The sequence below is a fragment of the Orbicella franksi genome, chromosome 1, assembly GCF_964199315.1.
Source record: "Orbicella franksi chromosome 1, jaOrbFran1.1, whole genome shotgun sequence".
In the NCBI taxonomy this organism is placed as follows: domain Eukaryota; kingdom Metazoa; phylum Cnidaria; class Anthozoa; order Scleractinia; family Merulinidae; genus Orbicella; species Orbicella franksi.
The window spans coordinates 5,824,795-5,842,980 of NC_138145.1; the positions used below are offsets into that span (position 1 = coordinate 5,824,795).

Sequence of the window (18,186 nt, forward strand, 5' to 3'; positions counted from 1 at the left end):
AAATGTAAATAATCGTTAGGTTAATGGACACACCGTCCAATAAATTACTCAGTAAATTTCAATCTAAAGGCAATAATATTTCCTGTGAAAAGACCAGACCCTAAGAGCGAATTAAGGTTTCTTCCGCGGGTTAGAACCTCATTCCCGATATGAATACTGTGAGCCACAAGATAACTACTATACTTGTGTGTAATTAAAGGCCAAAAATGAGCCGAAGGCCAAAGAGGTACAACGAGCGTACCAACGGCCCGCTGAGATTTCAAATAATGCAATACGCGTGGGACGATACCAACTGGAGGGACTACTAGGCAATTTTCTCCTCGAAGAGACTGAAAGAAAAAATCAACACCCGAAGTATTGGGGTCTCAAAACCTCGAAAAATATTTGGGGAGCTTGTGATTGTAATAATTGGCAAAACAATCAACACTATGCGGGCCCCACCGGCCATCAAGAAAACGAAAAAATTCTTCAGTAATTTGCCAATCATCAGTATCAATTATACGACTTATATAATCAGCTTGCTAATTCGAAGTGTGAGGGATCCATTGCACTTCTAAATGAATCCCCGATCGAATACAAATATCAAAAATCCTTCGGGCCATCTTATGCAAACCTAATTTCATGCTGCCCACTTCAACAATCTTCGCAGCTGCTTGGCTATCAGTAAACCACTTAACGTGTGATCCTTCCAACACTGAGGCAAATGATTGCAATTAAAACTCAATAACAGACAACTCCCTCCACGTTGAACTTTGAACTCTCTCGTTCTCCGACCACATTTTGTGGCACACAAAATCACTGTTAAAGTCAATAATTGCTCCACCTCCGGTAGCACTGGCATCCGAATATACAAAAAAACTAGGATCTTTACTTACAAAGCAATACCTAGAGTTGATATTAACCATATTTTCCTTCCAAAAATACAGTTCTTCCTTGCAGTAATCGTCGAGACGGAATATAGAATCCCAGTTATCTTTGCACAAGGTGGACAAGACACAATGTCTGGTCATTATCCTGCCAATGTTACCAACTACAGGCCCGGTGGAAATAATTTGGCCTGTGAAGGAGGCCAACTCTCTGGCAGACACTTTGAAATCGGCTTCAATAATATGATCAATTGTATTGATGACCTTAAGAATTCTTCTTTCTACAATTTTTAAAGTACCCAGTGCAGAATTCCAGGTTATACCCAACCAGTCCAATACTTGGGTGGGTTCCCATACCGATTTGTCTTCGTTAACGACAAAACCCGCGTTATACAAATCCCCCCTTACAGCTAGGGCCTTAATGCGACAACTTTCTCTATCCTGAACAATCGCCCAACCATCGTCCAAGAAGATGGCTATACAAAGACCCTGTATTCTCCAATACTTTTCTAAAGGCTTCAAAACCTTTGTGAAAACGTAAGGGGCAGAGGAAAGACCGAACGGGAGCACAGCGAAAACATAAAATACTTCATTAATGGAATCAGACGCCCGCCATGAAAACCCCAGAAAAGTTTGGTGCTCTTGTGCAATGTCGATATGGTGATAACCGCTTTTTAAATCAAAGGAAAACATGTACGCGTCTTTCGCAAAATAAGCCATAGCAATTTTCCAGTCCTCGTACTTAACGCTTTGCTTAATTAATGACTTATTGACATGGCGCAAATCAAGAATTAACCTCTTTTTACCGCATGGCTGTATAGAAACTGACAAGGGATTTACAACAAAAGCCTGCTCATTAACCGTACGCACCCGACCAGAGTTAACAAGCTCAAGAACAGCTTGGTCCACAAAATCAGCATGAAGTCGAGCTGACTTATTATTTCTTAGCTTTACGGCCAACGGAAAACTGATGAACGGCAGCCTGTAGCCGTTTTCAATAATAGACAAAATAAAATCCGGAGCACCTATAGATCTCCAGAAACCTAAATTATTCTTCAAATTACCCTTAACACTTAATGAATGTCCGCTTTCAAGTCCGTAATTCTGTGTAATTTGATCTACCTGCGCCAAGTCATCTTCATTGCTTTGGTTGAGTTGATTGGGCTGCGGTTGGCTTGTTGTAGGAGATTCCAGGGCAAGAATTGTAGCTAGGGGACTGGTAACTTCCCGGCCAGAACATGGATCTACAGTCCTTGGCCCAGTGTCCAAATTTGCCGCATTTGAAACAGCGAAAGAAGTCGCCAGAAGCGTCTCTACGGCCTGAAAGATAAAAGTAATGACGAAACCTGTAGTAAACGGGAGGGGGGTGGGGGGTGGGGGTCGTAAACCAAAAGATGAATAAACTGTATGGAACCGCGAGCGTGAATGGTACTCAAGAGACAGCGGAGAGTATAAATACTAATAACTGGCCAATCAGGACATCCATGCAAAACAGAATGCACAATAGTGGGTGCGGCAGGTGTGAGACGAAAACAACTGCGACTAATTACTTGGAATAACAGCGGAAAATACATTTTTGTGCGACTCAGAAATCCCTTCTGAACCCACGCGCGGGTTTTCTCAGTACTGGCATCCGGTGTAGATGACACGAATAAGTTTAAAGAGAACAGCTTTACAATATATCTTTGTTCTTTCTACTACTCATTAGCGATTTTCTATGTTTTTGCGTGTTGCCATCGCCACATTTATGCAACCGGTTGTTCTTCTTATCACCTTCAGCCATCTCATTTATGACCAGGTATCGCATAAGGCCTCTCCATAGCGCTTCTAGTCTTCTCTGACTGCTGCAGACAGAGCATGATTTCCAGGCCGCCCCGTTCCTTTCTTTCTCTACTGTAGGACCTCCAGGTGGTTATATATTCTAATTATTTGTCACCTACACCGCTTTTTATACCACGCACAGTGGAATATTTTCTTTACAATACCTGACGATGCCGAAGATCGACGAAAGCTTGGAATTAAAAGAATAACAGCTACTCAAGGCCTCAATCCAATCGTCTATTTAATCAACATGCTACTGAAGGACAACTCCAAACGTTTACTTTTCGCTGACTGTTTAGCTTTCCTGAAAAAAACTAAATAAGCAGTTTCGACGACCGTTTTCCGTTTCCCGTTTCCAAGAATGGGAGGAAAGAACTAACACTGCCGACATTTTACAAAGACACCGTGAATAATAGCAATAGAACATCACGAAGACCCTGCCATCGGTTATGGATAAACTGCTTTAGCCGATCGCGAGATAAATAGAAAGATCCAACACACTACATTCGCTTCTTAAAGAAAACAGCTATATCTTATGCTATTGGCAGTTGGCCGCGGACGGCCTTAGACACATTCAATGACCTACTTTTGTAGCTTTTTGTTGTCATTCTGTACGTGCCTCTTCTGCAGAACAAATAATACTAATAATTGTTTTTTTTAGTGTTATGAGAGATAATGAAATCAACAGATGCCACAAGCTGAATCAACAGCAATGATAGCAAGAAAGGCTGCTACAGAACAAATAATAATAATAATAATTGTTTTTTCCCGTACTTTCTACTAAAGGCGACATAAGCAATGGCCAAAGTTCTGCGTGAAACAGCGTAGCTTGTGATCATAGTTAGTGGTAGTATTCCCCTCCACTAACTATGTTGTGATTAATAACGTTTTTGCAATACTCCAAGGATCTTTGGAATAAAAAGAAATATAACAGCAGACTTCAGGATTGTTTGAAACTTCTTGCCATCATTGTTAGGTCAGTATTAATACACGAAGGAATTCAATGTGCTAATTATTCCTCCTTGGCAAACAGACAGGTTAATATATAATCTGTTGTTGTTTCCCAGAATAGAGTATTATAATGCGTGGGAATACGTGACGTCATAGATTAGGCCGGGCACGTCCGCCTCTCCATATAAACACTGTCATTTCGAATTATTCTTAGTCTGTGTACAAAGCAGTTTCTCCCGGCATCTGTTTGTGGAGTTTTTGAAACTTTTTCTGTGGAGATGTCCGCTTTCAATTCTTCACCCGAATTAGTTTTGTCTAAGAACTGTGCGAAATATCTACTTGCAAGAAATGCCGGTGAGAAGGCACTCTTTAACAAACAGTCTTGGTTGATAGACAAAGCCAAATCGAAGGAAGAGAGAGCGTTTGGCAGAGAAAGGGAGCGGCTTTTACAACGCCGTCACTCAAGAATGCAAGAGATCGGTCAAACACCTCAGCCTCGCGAAAGAGTGAGTGTGGTCCAAAAGATTTCAAGAACTGAGGCTTCGGAGAGCGATAGATGGGAGGTACAGAGTGACACACCATGTTACAAGACACAGCGAAGAAAACAAGGAGTCTCGAAGTCGCCATTGTGGTCATCTGATGAATCTCTGTTGCTTTCAGCGTCCTCAGCTGATCAAACCAGTACAGTGAGGCAAACGGCCATGTCACATCAGGCTCAAGAAAACAGTCCGAGAAGTTTGCGGTCTTTGAGTTGTGTTCTTCCACCCATTTCACTTCAACGAACAAATTCTGTTAGAAAGTAGAAAAGAGATTTGTGGATGGATACAAGCAAAGAACCCAGGACTAAGATATTTAACGAACCTTGACTGAGAGAATTCATAGCTCCTATTATATTTTAAGTGGAACATAGGAGATGTAAGATATATAAGTCATATATATAACGAGGCTCGAATCATGGGTCAAATGAAAAATTGTAAAATGTTTTTATGGAGTGTAAATGTAGATTACAGAGAGGAATGATGTCAAAATTAGAACGTGATCATGACAATTCTACGTGATGCAAAATATCGATTACCAGAAAGTATGTAATATACAACGGGTTTTTATTTATTAGACAAACAATGCGTGACTCTTGTTGACCCAAGTTTGTAAAATAATTGACGTCAATCTCGGCGATTCTTTAAGAACGCGTGGGTCTGTAAAACATAGATGTTTAATTCAAGCTGGTATAGAGTTCAAAATTATTTATTGCCGCAAACCGGTACTTAAATGTGCGAATGGTTGTATAAAACATTCAAAAATCTTATATGAAAACATTAAAACACTTTATCACGCGAAATTCTGCCTCAGGTGTCAAGTGTTCTTTTCTATTCAGAAGATTAAAACTTATACAATGGGAGTCTACATTCCCAAAATTCCTAAATTGCTTTGCAATGGATGCAAATGTTTAAACAAAATACACTAGATGATTGTTTGAATGATCATCAGACCAAGAATACCCGCCCATCGACCCCGTAGGCTGCATATTGTTAATATTGACCTACAGTAGGAGTACCGGACGATGAAATATTTCACGAACTTTCTACGACATTTCCGAATACCTGTTGACTTATAGCTACTCATGTTACTGAGTGTATGGCTAACTCTAATTGTAGCTCTGTCAATGGCCGTGATCACATCATCACCGTTAATTATAATTTGCTCGTTGCCGGCTCGGGTTGGTCTTAAGTTAAACGGCGTTAGACTTAACAGTAGTCGGTGGCTGTCCGCTCGACTGCATGTAACTCCTATACTGTGTAATCTCCGTTTTGATTTGAAAATCCATTGCCTGTTCCCGCCTGTGTATGTGTCTCTCATACTCTGCAATTTCTCTCAGATGAATAACTGTGGCGCGTTGAAGGTCATTCTCCTGTTCTAGCCATCTTCTTTATGAATTCATGCTATCGATTTTCTGTGTTTGGATCTTAATCGTTCTTTCTAAGTCAGCGCGTGACGCCATTCTGAAAATAATTTGATTTATTGGCATGGAGCTTTTACTTGGAGCTTTAAAAATTCTTCTCGTTTAACCTAGTTAGTGGGAGTTAGTGCCACCACATTGTAACTAGAAGGATTGCCACCTTAGTGTCTCACTCCGCATCATAAAGTCTGCCATTGTATATTGATAGCGTTAACATTAACTAAAGCTACAAGTTCTGATTAGTCTTATAAGTAGTTCATGACAATCACATATAATTGGCTTTACATTTGCCCATGCAGCCAGCGGGTAGATAGAACTATAGCTTATTTGTTTCAGATCATCGAAGCATGGGTTTCCAAGTATATTTAGAGTGGATAAAGAAGAGGTCACGCTATAGCACAGGCTGACTAAACTTATCAACCTCCTAACTTTAGTTTATGGCCTGGATATACATAACCAGTATGTGATATAACTCCGTTAATAACCTCGCTTACTTTGATTCTTCGTAAAAGCATAGAAAAGACAGCATTACATGATAATAGGGGAAACTAACCAAGCCCTAAAATATTTATTTGAGTTATTCGACGAGCCTTGTCGCTATGGAATAGGCCACGTTCGGTATATCAATATTCTAACATGGCTCCGCGGATTTCAGATCAAAATTGTGAATTTTTAAAGGTCAAATAAACAAAAATTTAGACATGTTTTCATTCGAGTCTACTGTGTTCATTGAGTTTAAAATAAACATATTCTGAAGTTTCAAACGAATCGAACGAAGCATTGCGGAGATATTGGAATGTTAAATTGATCACTGTTTTTTGTCCTTCATAATCGTAGAGCGGTCGGGAAAATTGTCGGATATCAATTGTCGGAAATAAAACCTGTGACGTCACTGTTGGTGAGCTCAAGAAATGCGGGAAATTTGAAACTGTTTTGGTTCCAAGTTCACAGTGAACTTCAGAGGAAAACCACTCTGCTGCCTTTGTAATTATATCTGCAAATGGTTAGATGTTTAAGTCTTCTCGGATAAGGACTATAAATCGTAGGCGCCGTCTCCTGCATCTTCATTGTTACATGCCAGTAGCAGGGGACGTTAAAGAACCCACACACTTATCGAAAAGATTAGGGCACGTAGTTCCCGGTGTTGTGGTCTGGGCTTGTCTCACGAGTTGGTGCTTAACATAGGTTCAACCCTATTGCACTTTCCCCCTTAGACAGAATCGTCCAAGAAAAATTGCTAAATGTACTCAAAATGTAAAGTTAGCACTTCCAAGTTCACCCAGGACCCAAAAGCTAAAAGAGAATGGCTTATAAAAATAAAAAGAGAATGCTTTACGCCCTCGAAGCGTTCGCAAGTTTGTGCAGAACACTTTACCGAAGACAGCCTAGCACAAAATCTTATAGTAAGGAGTTTTTGGGACCCTCTTTCAAGCTTCGTCAACTTGTACTCAAGAAAGACGCGGTACCGACGATTTTTAACTTCACTATGGAACGTTGCAAGCCGGCAATTGGACAAGAAACAACGAAAAACGAGCGAATAATGCCCGCCAAAGAGCGGGCGAACTCCTCGGCCATTTCCCAAGTAAAATAAGGTTTTGGATCTACGAACAACTCACTGATGCAGAAACGCAGCAATGTTCAAGACAACAGTGACTTCACAAAGCAGTCTCAGTTCCATTCCTTTCGTTAAAGTGCGCGGTCATTTTAAGAGGCCATCGGCTGTCTTCGTACTTTTAACTTTTTTAGTTATTTACACCACTCAGAAATACAAATTTCCGCGTAATTTGTCTTAAATGTTCTTTTTTTATAACGTTTCGTAACTATAAAATGGCTGAAGTAAAGATGTCTAAATTTTGGTTCATTTGACCTTTAAGTTTCTTTTGTCTCTCAATTCCCAAAAGAGACTTGGATACAAAGAAAGCAACACCAAATATAGACGTTTGTCCTGAAAGCCTCGAGAGCCACGCTAGAATATTGATATATCGAACGCGGCCTATTGATCAGCTATTTCCTATTCTTACCTTCACATGGCTTCAATTTTAGGATCGCAAAAACGTGTCCAGTGGATGGGCTGACCCATGTACGTGACAAAATAATCCAGGAATAATTAATGTTAAAGCACAGTCAGGTCGTTTTGAATGAGTCTACATTATTTTTCATCGTAATTAGAGGAAGTTGCATCCTCTCAGTGGCTCAGTGGTAATGAACCAAATTTTTTGCCAGTCGCTGAAGCAACAGCGCAAATTAGTATTGCCCAATATTTCAAGTGGCAGAGCTAATCTTTCACGGCGTCAGGTCTGTGATGAAACACAATTTTATAAACATTCCACTGTATTCCCCCTTGAACAAATAGGCTTATCGAATAACCAACACACCAAGCCCACGCAAGTGCAAAATTTTCTTTACACGTAAATGTCGAGATATAAGCGATGATTGCGAAGGTCGAGTGACACCATTATAGCGTTAAACACCAATTGTCCGAACGAAATTTTGGAAAGGCAGGCCAAATAAAGACGAAAAATGTTTGAACTTGCAGGTGGGAAGACCTCCTTTTCCTCCAAACCACAGTTTGCAGTATAAAGCAATAATGGAAAACATTCATTACCAGCAATAAAGTAATCCAAGCTCAAGCGTGATTTAAGGTATTTGATTTGAGAGGCAGTAGCATGGAATGATAAATATTTGAGATACATCCATTCATGAAATTGTCATTGGCTGACTCATGCTTTTGGTAAACGCATTGTTCTTACAAAAGTATCATTTTTTAACCGACTTTGCAAGTAAACGCATTGATACTTCCATTGCTAAATCTTTTTATTTAACTGTAAATACAGTCGAACCTGCCGTAAGCGACCACCCAAAATGTCAAGCCTATGTGGTCGCTTACGGGACTTGGTCGCTTACGAGAACTTAGAGCTGCATATTGGGTCAAAATGTTGCCTCATCAGCATATGGTAATTTTAAGACATTTAGGTCGTCTCTTTTAAGACTGATAGAGTACAGTGTATGTGCGTTTTATCTTTAAATTTTCAATGTTTTATTCATATAGATAATGTTACAACACCTTATTATCCAATTTTCGCACTATTATCTGTCAAGTGTTCGCTTACGCAAGGTTAAAAACAAAACAAAATTTCAAACTTTAAGCTCTAAAAGTGGTCACGGTCGCTTACAAGAGGTGGTCGCTTACAGGAGGTGGTCGCTTACAAGAGGTTCTAAATATAGTGATTTCACTAGGAAACTTTTGGTATTTTGGAAAACTGGTCGCTTACGAGAGCTGGTCGCAACCGGGGGTTCCACTGTACGCCAAAATCAAGAGATATCTCTTGACTAAAATACAGTTACGTTATATTTTAGCCATGCTGTGTTATGTTACTGTTGCATTTTTTTCAGTACAATAACAATTTTTTTTTGTATTTAGAAACGCACTTTTTGTCCTCCACGGACAATTTCGGGTACACAGTTCATAGCCGGATTCAATATATATCACTTTTCAGGTCACATTTATTACTCCTCGACTATATACATTTTTAATTATCTGGACAGTGTTATGCGTGTAAATCAAATTGTCGTTTCCTCATATAAATCGTTATTTTTCAAGTATTAAATTATTCTTGCTTATACAGCCATGAGTCTCTTTACCGTCCTTGATAAACAATTCTCTCCGTGGACGGCCTATGTTTGCTGAAGATCGACGCTTTGCGATCGAAAAAAAACAATATTAGGAAATGTGATTTTACTTAAGCAATTTCCAAACAAACTTTTAAATCCATTTCGAAACTTTTGGTTAAAGGTAAGATAAACGTATGGATTGAGCCCACTGTAGGCAAATGCTATTAGAAAAAGCAATAAAAATATAAGATCTGACTCATCTTGTTCATAATCAAAATGGTAGAGGCTACTTCCTACAAAAAAGGGAAAGAAACACAGCACATATAAAACCACAACAGTTATCATCATCCGGGTAACTTTTCTGGCTGTTTTCATGGCTTCAGCTTGTCTTTGATTCTGATTGGTTCCTTCTCCTGGTACCTCACGTGACCAAAGTTTGTGACAAACAATGATGTAAAGAACTGCTGTTATGAAAAGAGGCAGGACAACATTCAAAGAAACAGTCAAAAGATAAAATGCTATCTGTTTTTGTAGTAAATTAATTGTATCGCAAAAATAGTCTTGTTTGCTTTTTTCCAAGCTTCCTCTAACGGAGACTTCTATGGAACAAACAACGGACCAACTCCACAATATTACGATTATCTTTTTAAAATGTCGAGATAAAGGCGAGGACCGGAAAGGTCGAATGACAGCGTAAAAGCGATCAACAGCAGTGGTCGGGAGAATCCAAATTGTAAAGATGGCCGGAATAAACATGTTTGCTAGAAATAACTTGCAAGTTATCAGACCTACAATGCCTCCGAACCAGCGCCCTCCCATAAGATATAATAAAAATATGTAGAGATTCCATTAATGTTCTGTAGAGATCAGCGCAGGCTTGATTCAAAATCAAATAATTGGTTGTGGTCTTCATGGAGTTATCTGTTCGTATAATGTGAATGATAACTGAGTTGCCGAATATTGACGCGGTAAATAAAACGACGTACGCAGTAGATATCAGACCCGGTACTAGCTGGATGCCTGCTGCCGCCGCAGCACGAGTCTCATTCCCTGTAAATAACAAGATTGAAAAATATCAGTGATATTCGCTGAAATTTGACTTAGTGGCTGAATTAATTATGGTGAGTATGATGCTAAACGCTACGGAAACCTGGACACAATTTATGCAAAATTTATTTTCGGCATCTGTAGTTCAAGACTTGAAACGTGGACTACCGCGTCCTTTTTCATGGACCGACATTTAGTAACATCGAACACGGCACTGACGAAAGTTTACCTAGCATGTAAGTGAATACTAAATCGAGAGTAATTATAAACACTAAATTATTACCTGTACATGGAATATCACTACTTCTGTTAAGATCAGGTTGCATGTCGAGGCCACTGCAATTTGTACCAAACGTCAACTTCATCTCACTCACAAGGAGCTCTTTACATATTATCTATAATTAAAAATCAGGCCAGGTTTAAAACTTTTCTATAATCGAAAACCTCACCTTTGAGCATCCAAGCTGAACATCACAACATGATCACAGCTGGAAAGCGCGCCCAAACATAACTCAATTTCTTTAAAGGTGTACTTGGTAAGGTAAGATTACTGCAAACATTTGCGAGGAAACAGAATGATTTCGTTTACTGCTTGTTTTAATGAAACTGACCAGTTCTTAATTACTTTTTCCCTGATCCTTTGTTAGCTACAACTTCCTGCATGGCCCTATAAAACATTTATTTCTCACTGTTTTTGGATATCTTTATATCGACTTACATTATTTTATCCTTGATTTTCTTTGTTCTTGCTCAGTGCTTGACTTTCGACCAGCTAAAAAACTACATGGCGTGTAATTTGGTTTCTCGTTTTTGCCGTTTTTTCGTATCTATCATTCAACCATCCTTGACGCATAAGGTCTCAAATTCCATTTATCAGTACTGTATATTGTACTACAACTGTCAGTGAGAGATAATATTTTTCCATTTGATTTAGAGGTTTTCGTAATGAAACTTGTTGGCTCCGTTGTTTTGATAGACATCTAGTCATTTGAACGTCTTGAAAGAGTCATTGTTTGACTTTCTTAAATCCAATATTAAAATAAAAATATTAATAAAAGCAGGTGTTTTATGAGGATGGACTTGTCACATTCATAGCCGAAGGAGATTTCACACCCAATCGAGTTCGTACCAAGATGTCAAGCGAGTTTCGCCACAGCATTCACTTCACGCTTAAACGTGAAATAATCAGTGTTTTCACTTTTAAGAGTAGTTATTTTAATTTTGGTATATGGTGGACTGTAATTTTTTTGAATTTAAATTAAGCTTACTTCTTGATAGACTCACACAGAGAAGGGAGCGAACTCCGGCGGTCAACCCCTCAAAAATGTGTGGTGCAAACTTGATTGGTGCGAAGTCGATTGGGTGCTCGATAAAACTCGATCAGTGAAATCGAGTACGTTGTAATTTCATATAATTTATAATATGATTAATTGCTTTTTTTACAGAAATTAAAATTTCCCCGGAGTAGTGAAAAAAAAACACCCCCCCCCCCCAAAAAAAAAAAAACTGGTTCAATTCCACCTGTTAACACCCCCCTCCCCTTCCCTTCCCCCCTCGGGCATATCCTCAGGATTTGCCTTTTTTTCTTATTTAGCGGGCTATTAATCTGATCTCGTAAAGAAATTATTTGATGTCCTTTCTGTGTGTGAAAAGGGGCTATTAAATTTTAATTCATACCCTGTTTCGTGCTTCTTGCAAAGGCAAAAGAATGGTAAACCAGAAACTGCGGAAGACCGCCTACGAAAAACGCTGCCACTGTAGGACATACGGTTGCTGACGAGTCCCAATAAGGACGAAACAGCTGTCCACTGTTGCGATCTTGCTTTATCAGTTATTGTCATGTTGGTGTCTCGAAACGTCTTTCACGTAGTATCAGTCTTGCAGTCTATTGTTTTCCAAAAGAATGGTACATGTCTTCTTCTTCAGGGCACTCCTTTACTTCCATTTGCTCACTCTTGGAGATAAAATCTGGTAAAAGAGAGGACCCCGTCATCATAAAAGGCAGGCATTTTATAGAAAACTTATAACATTTGCCACAAGAGAACATTTTAAAGAAACCTTCTTAACACATAAATTGTAACTACCTTGACATAGAGGATGAGGACAGTTCTTCAACCCACAATATCTTAGCATAAAAATTTAATTGGATGGAAGACTGGAATCCATGTAAACTTCTCTGAAGAATTTGAAGAATTTGTAAAAAGGAGTTGCATTTACAGTAGACGGGATGAACAGGTTTGAGGGCGCCCTGGCAAGACATCAATTTTGTAGTTCCACTCTATTTTGAAAACTGTCTCCGCTGCATCTTGTTGTGATAAGGGTTACTTTTGTTGGTAATGAAATGTGCCTCTTATGCTAACTTATACAAATGAACCTTGTTGCTAGCAGAATTAACAATAGTTGCAACACCCTGATTATCGGTGTACCATTTAACATAATTTCCCTTGAGCAAATGAGAAAAACCTAGTAGAGCATGTTTGACACACAAGCTCTCTCCACGTTGAACTTTCTCTCATTTCAATAGCATCCCAATTCTTGTGCGAAACAGGTTTGCTGTTCATGGAGATAAAGGCAGCAAACCAACAGCACTAGCATCAAAAAACACCATGCGAGAGGGCAAAACAGGCTTCCTCCATAGTGGTCTGCAATTTAAACTCCGTAAATGTTCGCGCTAAAATTTAAGTTTTACCTGGACGTCAGCGTCTAAGACAAGCTGCGCATCTCAACCCCTTCTGCATTCAATTAAGCGGTGCAAGGACTTTGTCATGAGCTTACAAACATTACCCATGATCAAAAAATTAGATATAATTCTCCCTGTAACACGAGCAAGTATCCTTACAGAAACGCAACAGGACATAATTTCAACAAATTTCTCAAGGATCCCTAAGATTTTCTCCGGTGGTATAAACATACAGTTATTTTTGAAATTCCAAAAAATACCCAGCCAACAAATGACCTGAAGGTTAACCCACTGACACTTATCTTTGTCGGCAACAAACCCAGACTTGAAAAGATCCTACCTAACAAGGAAAGAATTCGCTTCGCATTTGGACAAAATGGTAGAGCCTACTTCCTACAAAAAAGAGGGAGACAAACAGCACATATAAACGGAAGTGTAGCAGCTCTCGTAAGCTTGTAATTCTCTTCATTGTTAGCAGCTGTTATTGTTTTAGGGCTAGGGACATTGTTTCTGTTGTTTGTTCTATTGTTCTCTCAAATGGTAGCAAGTCATTCATGTGAGACCTTACGAGACCTGCTACATCACCCTATATAAAACCACAACTTTTATTATCATCCGGGTAACTTTTCTCGCTGTTTTTATGGTTTCATCTTGTCTTTTATTACCGGGCAGAATGGCGAGTTGGCCCAGTGCCCGAACTGACCGCAGGTGAAACATTTGTCGGAGGTTTGCGGCTGTCGAGAACTTCTAAAAGAGTGTAGCCGAAAGGAATGTTGAGGATTTTGCTGATGGCGAAACTCCTGAGAACTAGAGCAATTAGAAGTTCAACGCATCCGCACAAATGAAGCGTGCATTCCTTAACGCGAGAAAATACATTTAATGAGTCTACATTATTTTTTTACCAAAATTCTGACAGTTAGAGGAGGTTGCATACACTCAGTGGCTATTGGATGGTATTAAACCAAACTTATTGCAAGTTTGTCACAGAGGCAACAGCCCCTTTCAAGTGGCAAGGCTAATCTTCACGTGGCCAGATCTGTAATGAAAGACAATTTTATAAACATTCCATCGCACTCCCCCGTGAAAAACTTGTCGAATAAACAACACACCAAGCCCACGCAAGTGCAAAATTTTCTTTTCAACGTAAATGTCGAGACAAAGCGATGATTACGAAGGTCGAGTGACACCATGATAGCGTTCAACACCAATTGTCCGGAGGAACGTTTGAAAAGACAGCTCAAATAAAGACGAAAAATGTTTGAACTTGCAGGTGGGAAGATCTCCTTTTCCTCCAAACCACAGTTTGCAGTATAAAGCAATAATGGAAAACATTCATTACCGGCATTAAAGTAATCCAAGCACAAGCTTGATTTAAGGTATTTGATTTGAGAGGCTGTAGCAAGGAATGATAAATATTTGAGATACATCCATTCATAAAATTGTCACTCGCTGATTCCCTTCTTGTGTGTTGTTATAGAAAGATCATTTTGTTACCGCCTTTGCAGGTAAGCGTATAAATAAGAAGTAAGTAAGACTTGCTTAATTAAAGTGACTGACTCTTAGCTACATAGAAAACTACTTTACAGGTCTAGTCACAGCATAAATAAGAAACTAAAATAAATTACAATGAATAATATTAAAAATGCATAATTACTTAGTGCTAAAATCGATAAACTATAAAAATACATATATACAAATAATTAAACAAAGACAAATCATAAAACATATAGGTGCAGCGGCTGGCCAGGTATACCTTAAGTATACTTTTCTTGAACAATTTAAAGTTACTTATTTTCCTGTATCCGTTTGGTAGTGCGTTCCATGGCTTGGCCCCTTGATATCTTATCAATTTCAATCCATACTTAGTTATATTTACTTTCGGCAATGTCGGAATGGCATCTCCTCGTAGATTATAATTACTTCTCTTAGCGTATGTTACAGTTACCTTATATTTTAGCCATGCGTTGTTATATTTCTGTAGTATTTTTCCAACGAAACCAGATGTCGTTCTATACTCAAGTAAAACTGGCAAAGCCGCACACTGTAGCACTATCTATGTAACCGTATTATTACGTACGAGATGGCCTCAGCTAAAAGCCTGGTGATTTCTGGTCACCTCGCCATACATTGAAACATATATAAATAATTACTATATTAGGTAAAAAGGCAAATAAACAGAATGAATGAATAAGCGCATTCTCCTCAATGGCGCTTTTCGGGTTAACATAGAAGTCATAGATAAATATATATTTCAAAGTCAAATTTGTTACTCCTTAGCTTGACCAAGGACTGTATATATTATATCTTGCAATCAAACTGTCGTTTTCTCATATAAATAGCTATAGTTCAAGTATTAAATTATTCTTGCTTACAGCCATGAGTCTCTTTACCGTCCTTGGTAAACAACTCTCTCCGTGGACGGCCTATGTTTGCTGAATATCGACGCTTTGGGATCGAAAATGAACAATATTATGAAATTTGATTTTACGTAAGCAATTTCCAAACAAAGTTTTAAATCCATTTCGAAACTTCTGGTTAAAGGTAAGATAAATGTATGGATTGAGTCCACTATAAGCAAATGCTACTAGAAAAAGACATAAAAACAGAATAGTTGGCTCCAACTCATCTTTTGGAACATCAAAATGGTAGAGGCCATTTCCTACAAAAAAGGGAAGGAAACACAGCACATATACAACCACAACAGTTATCATCATCCGGGTAACTTTTCTGGCTGTTTTCATGGCTTCAGCTTGTCTTTGATTCTGATTGGTTCCTTCTCCTGGTACCTCACGTGACCAAAGTTTGTGACAAACAATGATGTAAAGAACTGCTGTTATGAAAAGAGGCAGGACAACATTCAAAGAAACAGTCAAAATATAAAATGTTATCCATTTTTGTACGGTATAAACTACATCACAAACATAGTCATGTTTGGTTTTGTGCAAGCTTCCTCTAATGGAGACTTCTATGGAACAAACAACGGACCAACTCCACAATATTACGATTATCTTTTTAAAATGTCGAGATAAAGGCGAGGACCGGAAAGGTCGAATAACAGCGTAAAAGCGATCAACAGCGATGGTTGGGAGAATCCAAATTGTAAAGATGGTCGGAATAAACAAGCTCGCTAGAAATAACTTGCAAGTGATCAGACCTACAATGCCTTCTAACCAGCGTTTTCTGACAAGATGAGATGAAATATTTAGTGATTCCATCAATGTTCTGTAGAGATCAGCGCAGGCTTGATTCAAAATCAAATAATTGGTAGTGTTCTTCATGGAGTTATCTGTTCGTATAATGTGAATGATAACTGAATTGCCGAATAATGACGCGGCAAATACAATGACGTACGCAGCAGTTATCAGACCATGTATAAGATGGATATCTGTTTCCCCCGGAGCACTGTTCTCATTCCCTGTAAAGAACAATATTGAAAAATATCCGTGATATACGCTGAAATATGACTGACAGACGTGGCTAATTATAGTGAATATGATGCTAAATGCTACGGAAACCGGGATAAACGCAGCAGTAAGGGACTCAATTTATGCAAAAACTATTTTTGGCATCTATAGCCAAAGGCCTGAAACATTGACTATACCGCGTCCCTTTTCAAGGACCGACATTTCGTAACATCGCACACGGCATTGACGAAAGTTAACTTAAGAAATACATACTGCTTTTAACGTAACATGTAGGAATGACTAAGTGAACACTAAATCGAGAGTAATTATAAACACTAAATTATTACCTGTACATGGAATATCACTTCTTCTGTTAAGATCAGGTTGCATGTCGAGGCCACTGCAATTTGTACCACTCTTCAACTTCATCTCACTCACAAGAAGTTCTTTATATGTTTTCTATAATTAAAAATCAGGCCAGGTTTAAAACACTTTTTCAATCGAAAACCTCGTCTTTGGACATCCAAGCTGAACATCACAACTTGCTCAGAGCTGAACAGTGCGCCCAAGCATGACTCAATTTATTTAAAGGTGTACTTGGTGAGGTAAGATTATTACAAACTTTTGGGAGGAAACAGAATGATTCCGTTTACGGCTTGTTTTAATGAAACTGACCGGTTGTTAATGACTTTTTCCTTAATTCACTGTAGGCGCGCCCTACTAAAGCTGTTTAATAGTAAAATCGTGCGAAGGAAGCCTTTTTTATGCTTTAGCTACAACTTCCTGCAAGGCCTTATCAAACATTTACTTCCCACTGTTTTTGGATATCTCTGTAACAACTTACATTATTTTATCCTTGATCTTCTATGTTGTTACTCAATGCTTGATCTTCGCCTCACCAAAAGACTGCATTGGGTCTATAATTTGGTTTCTCGTTTTTGCCGTTTTTTCGTATCTATTATCCATCCATCCTTGACGCAAAACACCTAAGCTTCAATTATCAATGACCAATGGAGAGTGCTTTGAGAGACCAAATATCGGGCTTTAATTTTTATCAGTACTGTATATTGTACTACACTGTTAGTAAGAGATAATATTTTCCATTTGATTTAAAAGTTTTCTCAATGAAACCTGTTGGCTCCTTTATTTTGATGGACATAGTCATTTGAAGGTCAGGAAAGAGTCGTTGTTTTACTTTCTTAAATCCAATATTAAAGAAAAAAAACATCAATTAAAAGCAGGTGTTTTATGGGGATGGCCTTGTCACATTCATAGCCCAAGGAGATTTCACACCCAATGGAGTTCGTACCAAGATGTTGAGCAAGTTTGGCCACAGCATTCACTTCACGCTTAAAAGTGAAATAATCAATATTTTCACCTTTAAGAGTAGTTATTTTAATTTTGGTATCTGGTAGACTGTAATGTTTTTTTTTAACGCAGTCTTACTTCTTGATAGACTAGGGCAGATAAGGGAGCGAACTTTGGCTGTCGACCTCTCAAAAATATGTGGTGCGAACTCGGGCGGTGCGAAGTCGATTGGGTGCTCGATGAAACTCGATGAAACCGAGCACGTTTTGACTTAATATAAGTTTAAGTTTAAGTTTAAGTTTAAGTTTAATAATACTTTGTCATGCTAGTACAAGTAAATAAATCACAGAAATTACAAAAAGTACATGACTGGAGAATAATTGGGGGAACTAAATTCCCATACAAAGAATATTCTCCGATATTAAACATTCTAAAGAAATTAAGAAGTGAAATTCAAAATTTAAGTGCGGCCCAAAACTAGCCTAAGTAAATTGCATACTAAAATTGACACTAAAAATTATGAAATAAGATTTAAATACG

The 18,186-nt window shown here is 38.5% G+C and overlaps 2 protein-coding genes and 1 pseudogene across 3 annotated transcripts; all 3 read right to left on the minus strand.

Annotated features, from left to right (window-relative positions):
• Nucleotides 1-520: 520 nt before the first annotated feature.
• Nucleotides 521-3,272, minus strand: LOC145469808 (uncharacterized). The gene is made up of 2 exons (XM_081453647.1): nt 1,737-3,272; nt 521-1,690 (listed from the first exon to the last, which is right to left on the minus strand). Exon 2 carries the CDS (start codon nt 1,584-1,586, stop codon nt 714-716), a length of 873 nt encoding a protein of 290 aa, XP_081309773.1. The 5' UTR covers nt 1,587-1,690; nt 1,737-3,272; the 3' UTR covers nt 521-713.
• A 5,998-nt stretch (nt 3,273-9,270) lies between these two features.
• Nucleotides 9,271-10,833, minus strand: LOC145468782 (substance-K receptor-like; annotated as a pseudogene).
• Nucleotides 10,834-15,356: 4,523 nt separating this feature from the next.
• Nucleotides 15,357-17,310, minus strand: LOC145468516 (substance-P receptor-like). 2 transcript variants are annotated; one of them, XM_081452341.1, is made up of 3 exons: nt 17,183-17,310; nt 16,686-16,797; nt 15,357-16,349 (listed from the first exon to the last, which is right to left on the minus strand). In XM_081452341.1, exons 2-3 carry the CDS (start codon nt 16,765-16,767, stop codon nt 15,358-15,360), a joined length of 1,074 nt encoding a protein of 357 aa, XP_081308467.1. In that variant the 5' UTR covers nt 16,768-16,797; nt 17,183-17,310; the 3' UTR covers nt 15,357. The 2 variants fall into 2 exon arrangements, with proteins under 2 accessions (XP_081308467.1, XP_081308414.1); XM_081452288.1 differs by having other exon boundaries at nt 17,014-17,310.
• Nucleotides 17,311-18,186: the final 876 nt, after the last annotated feature.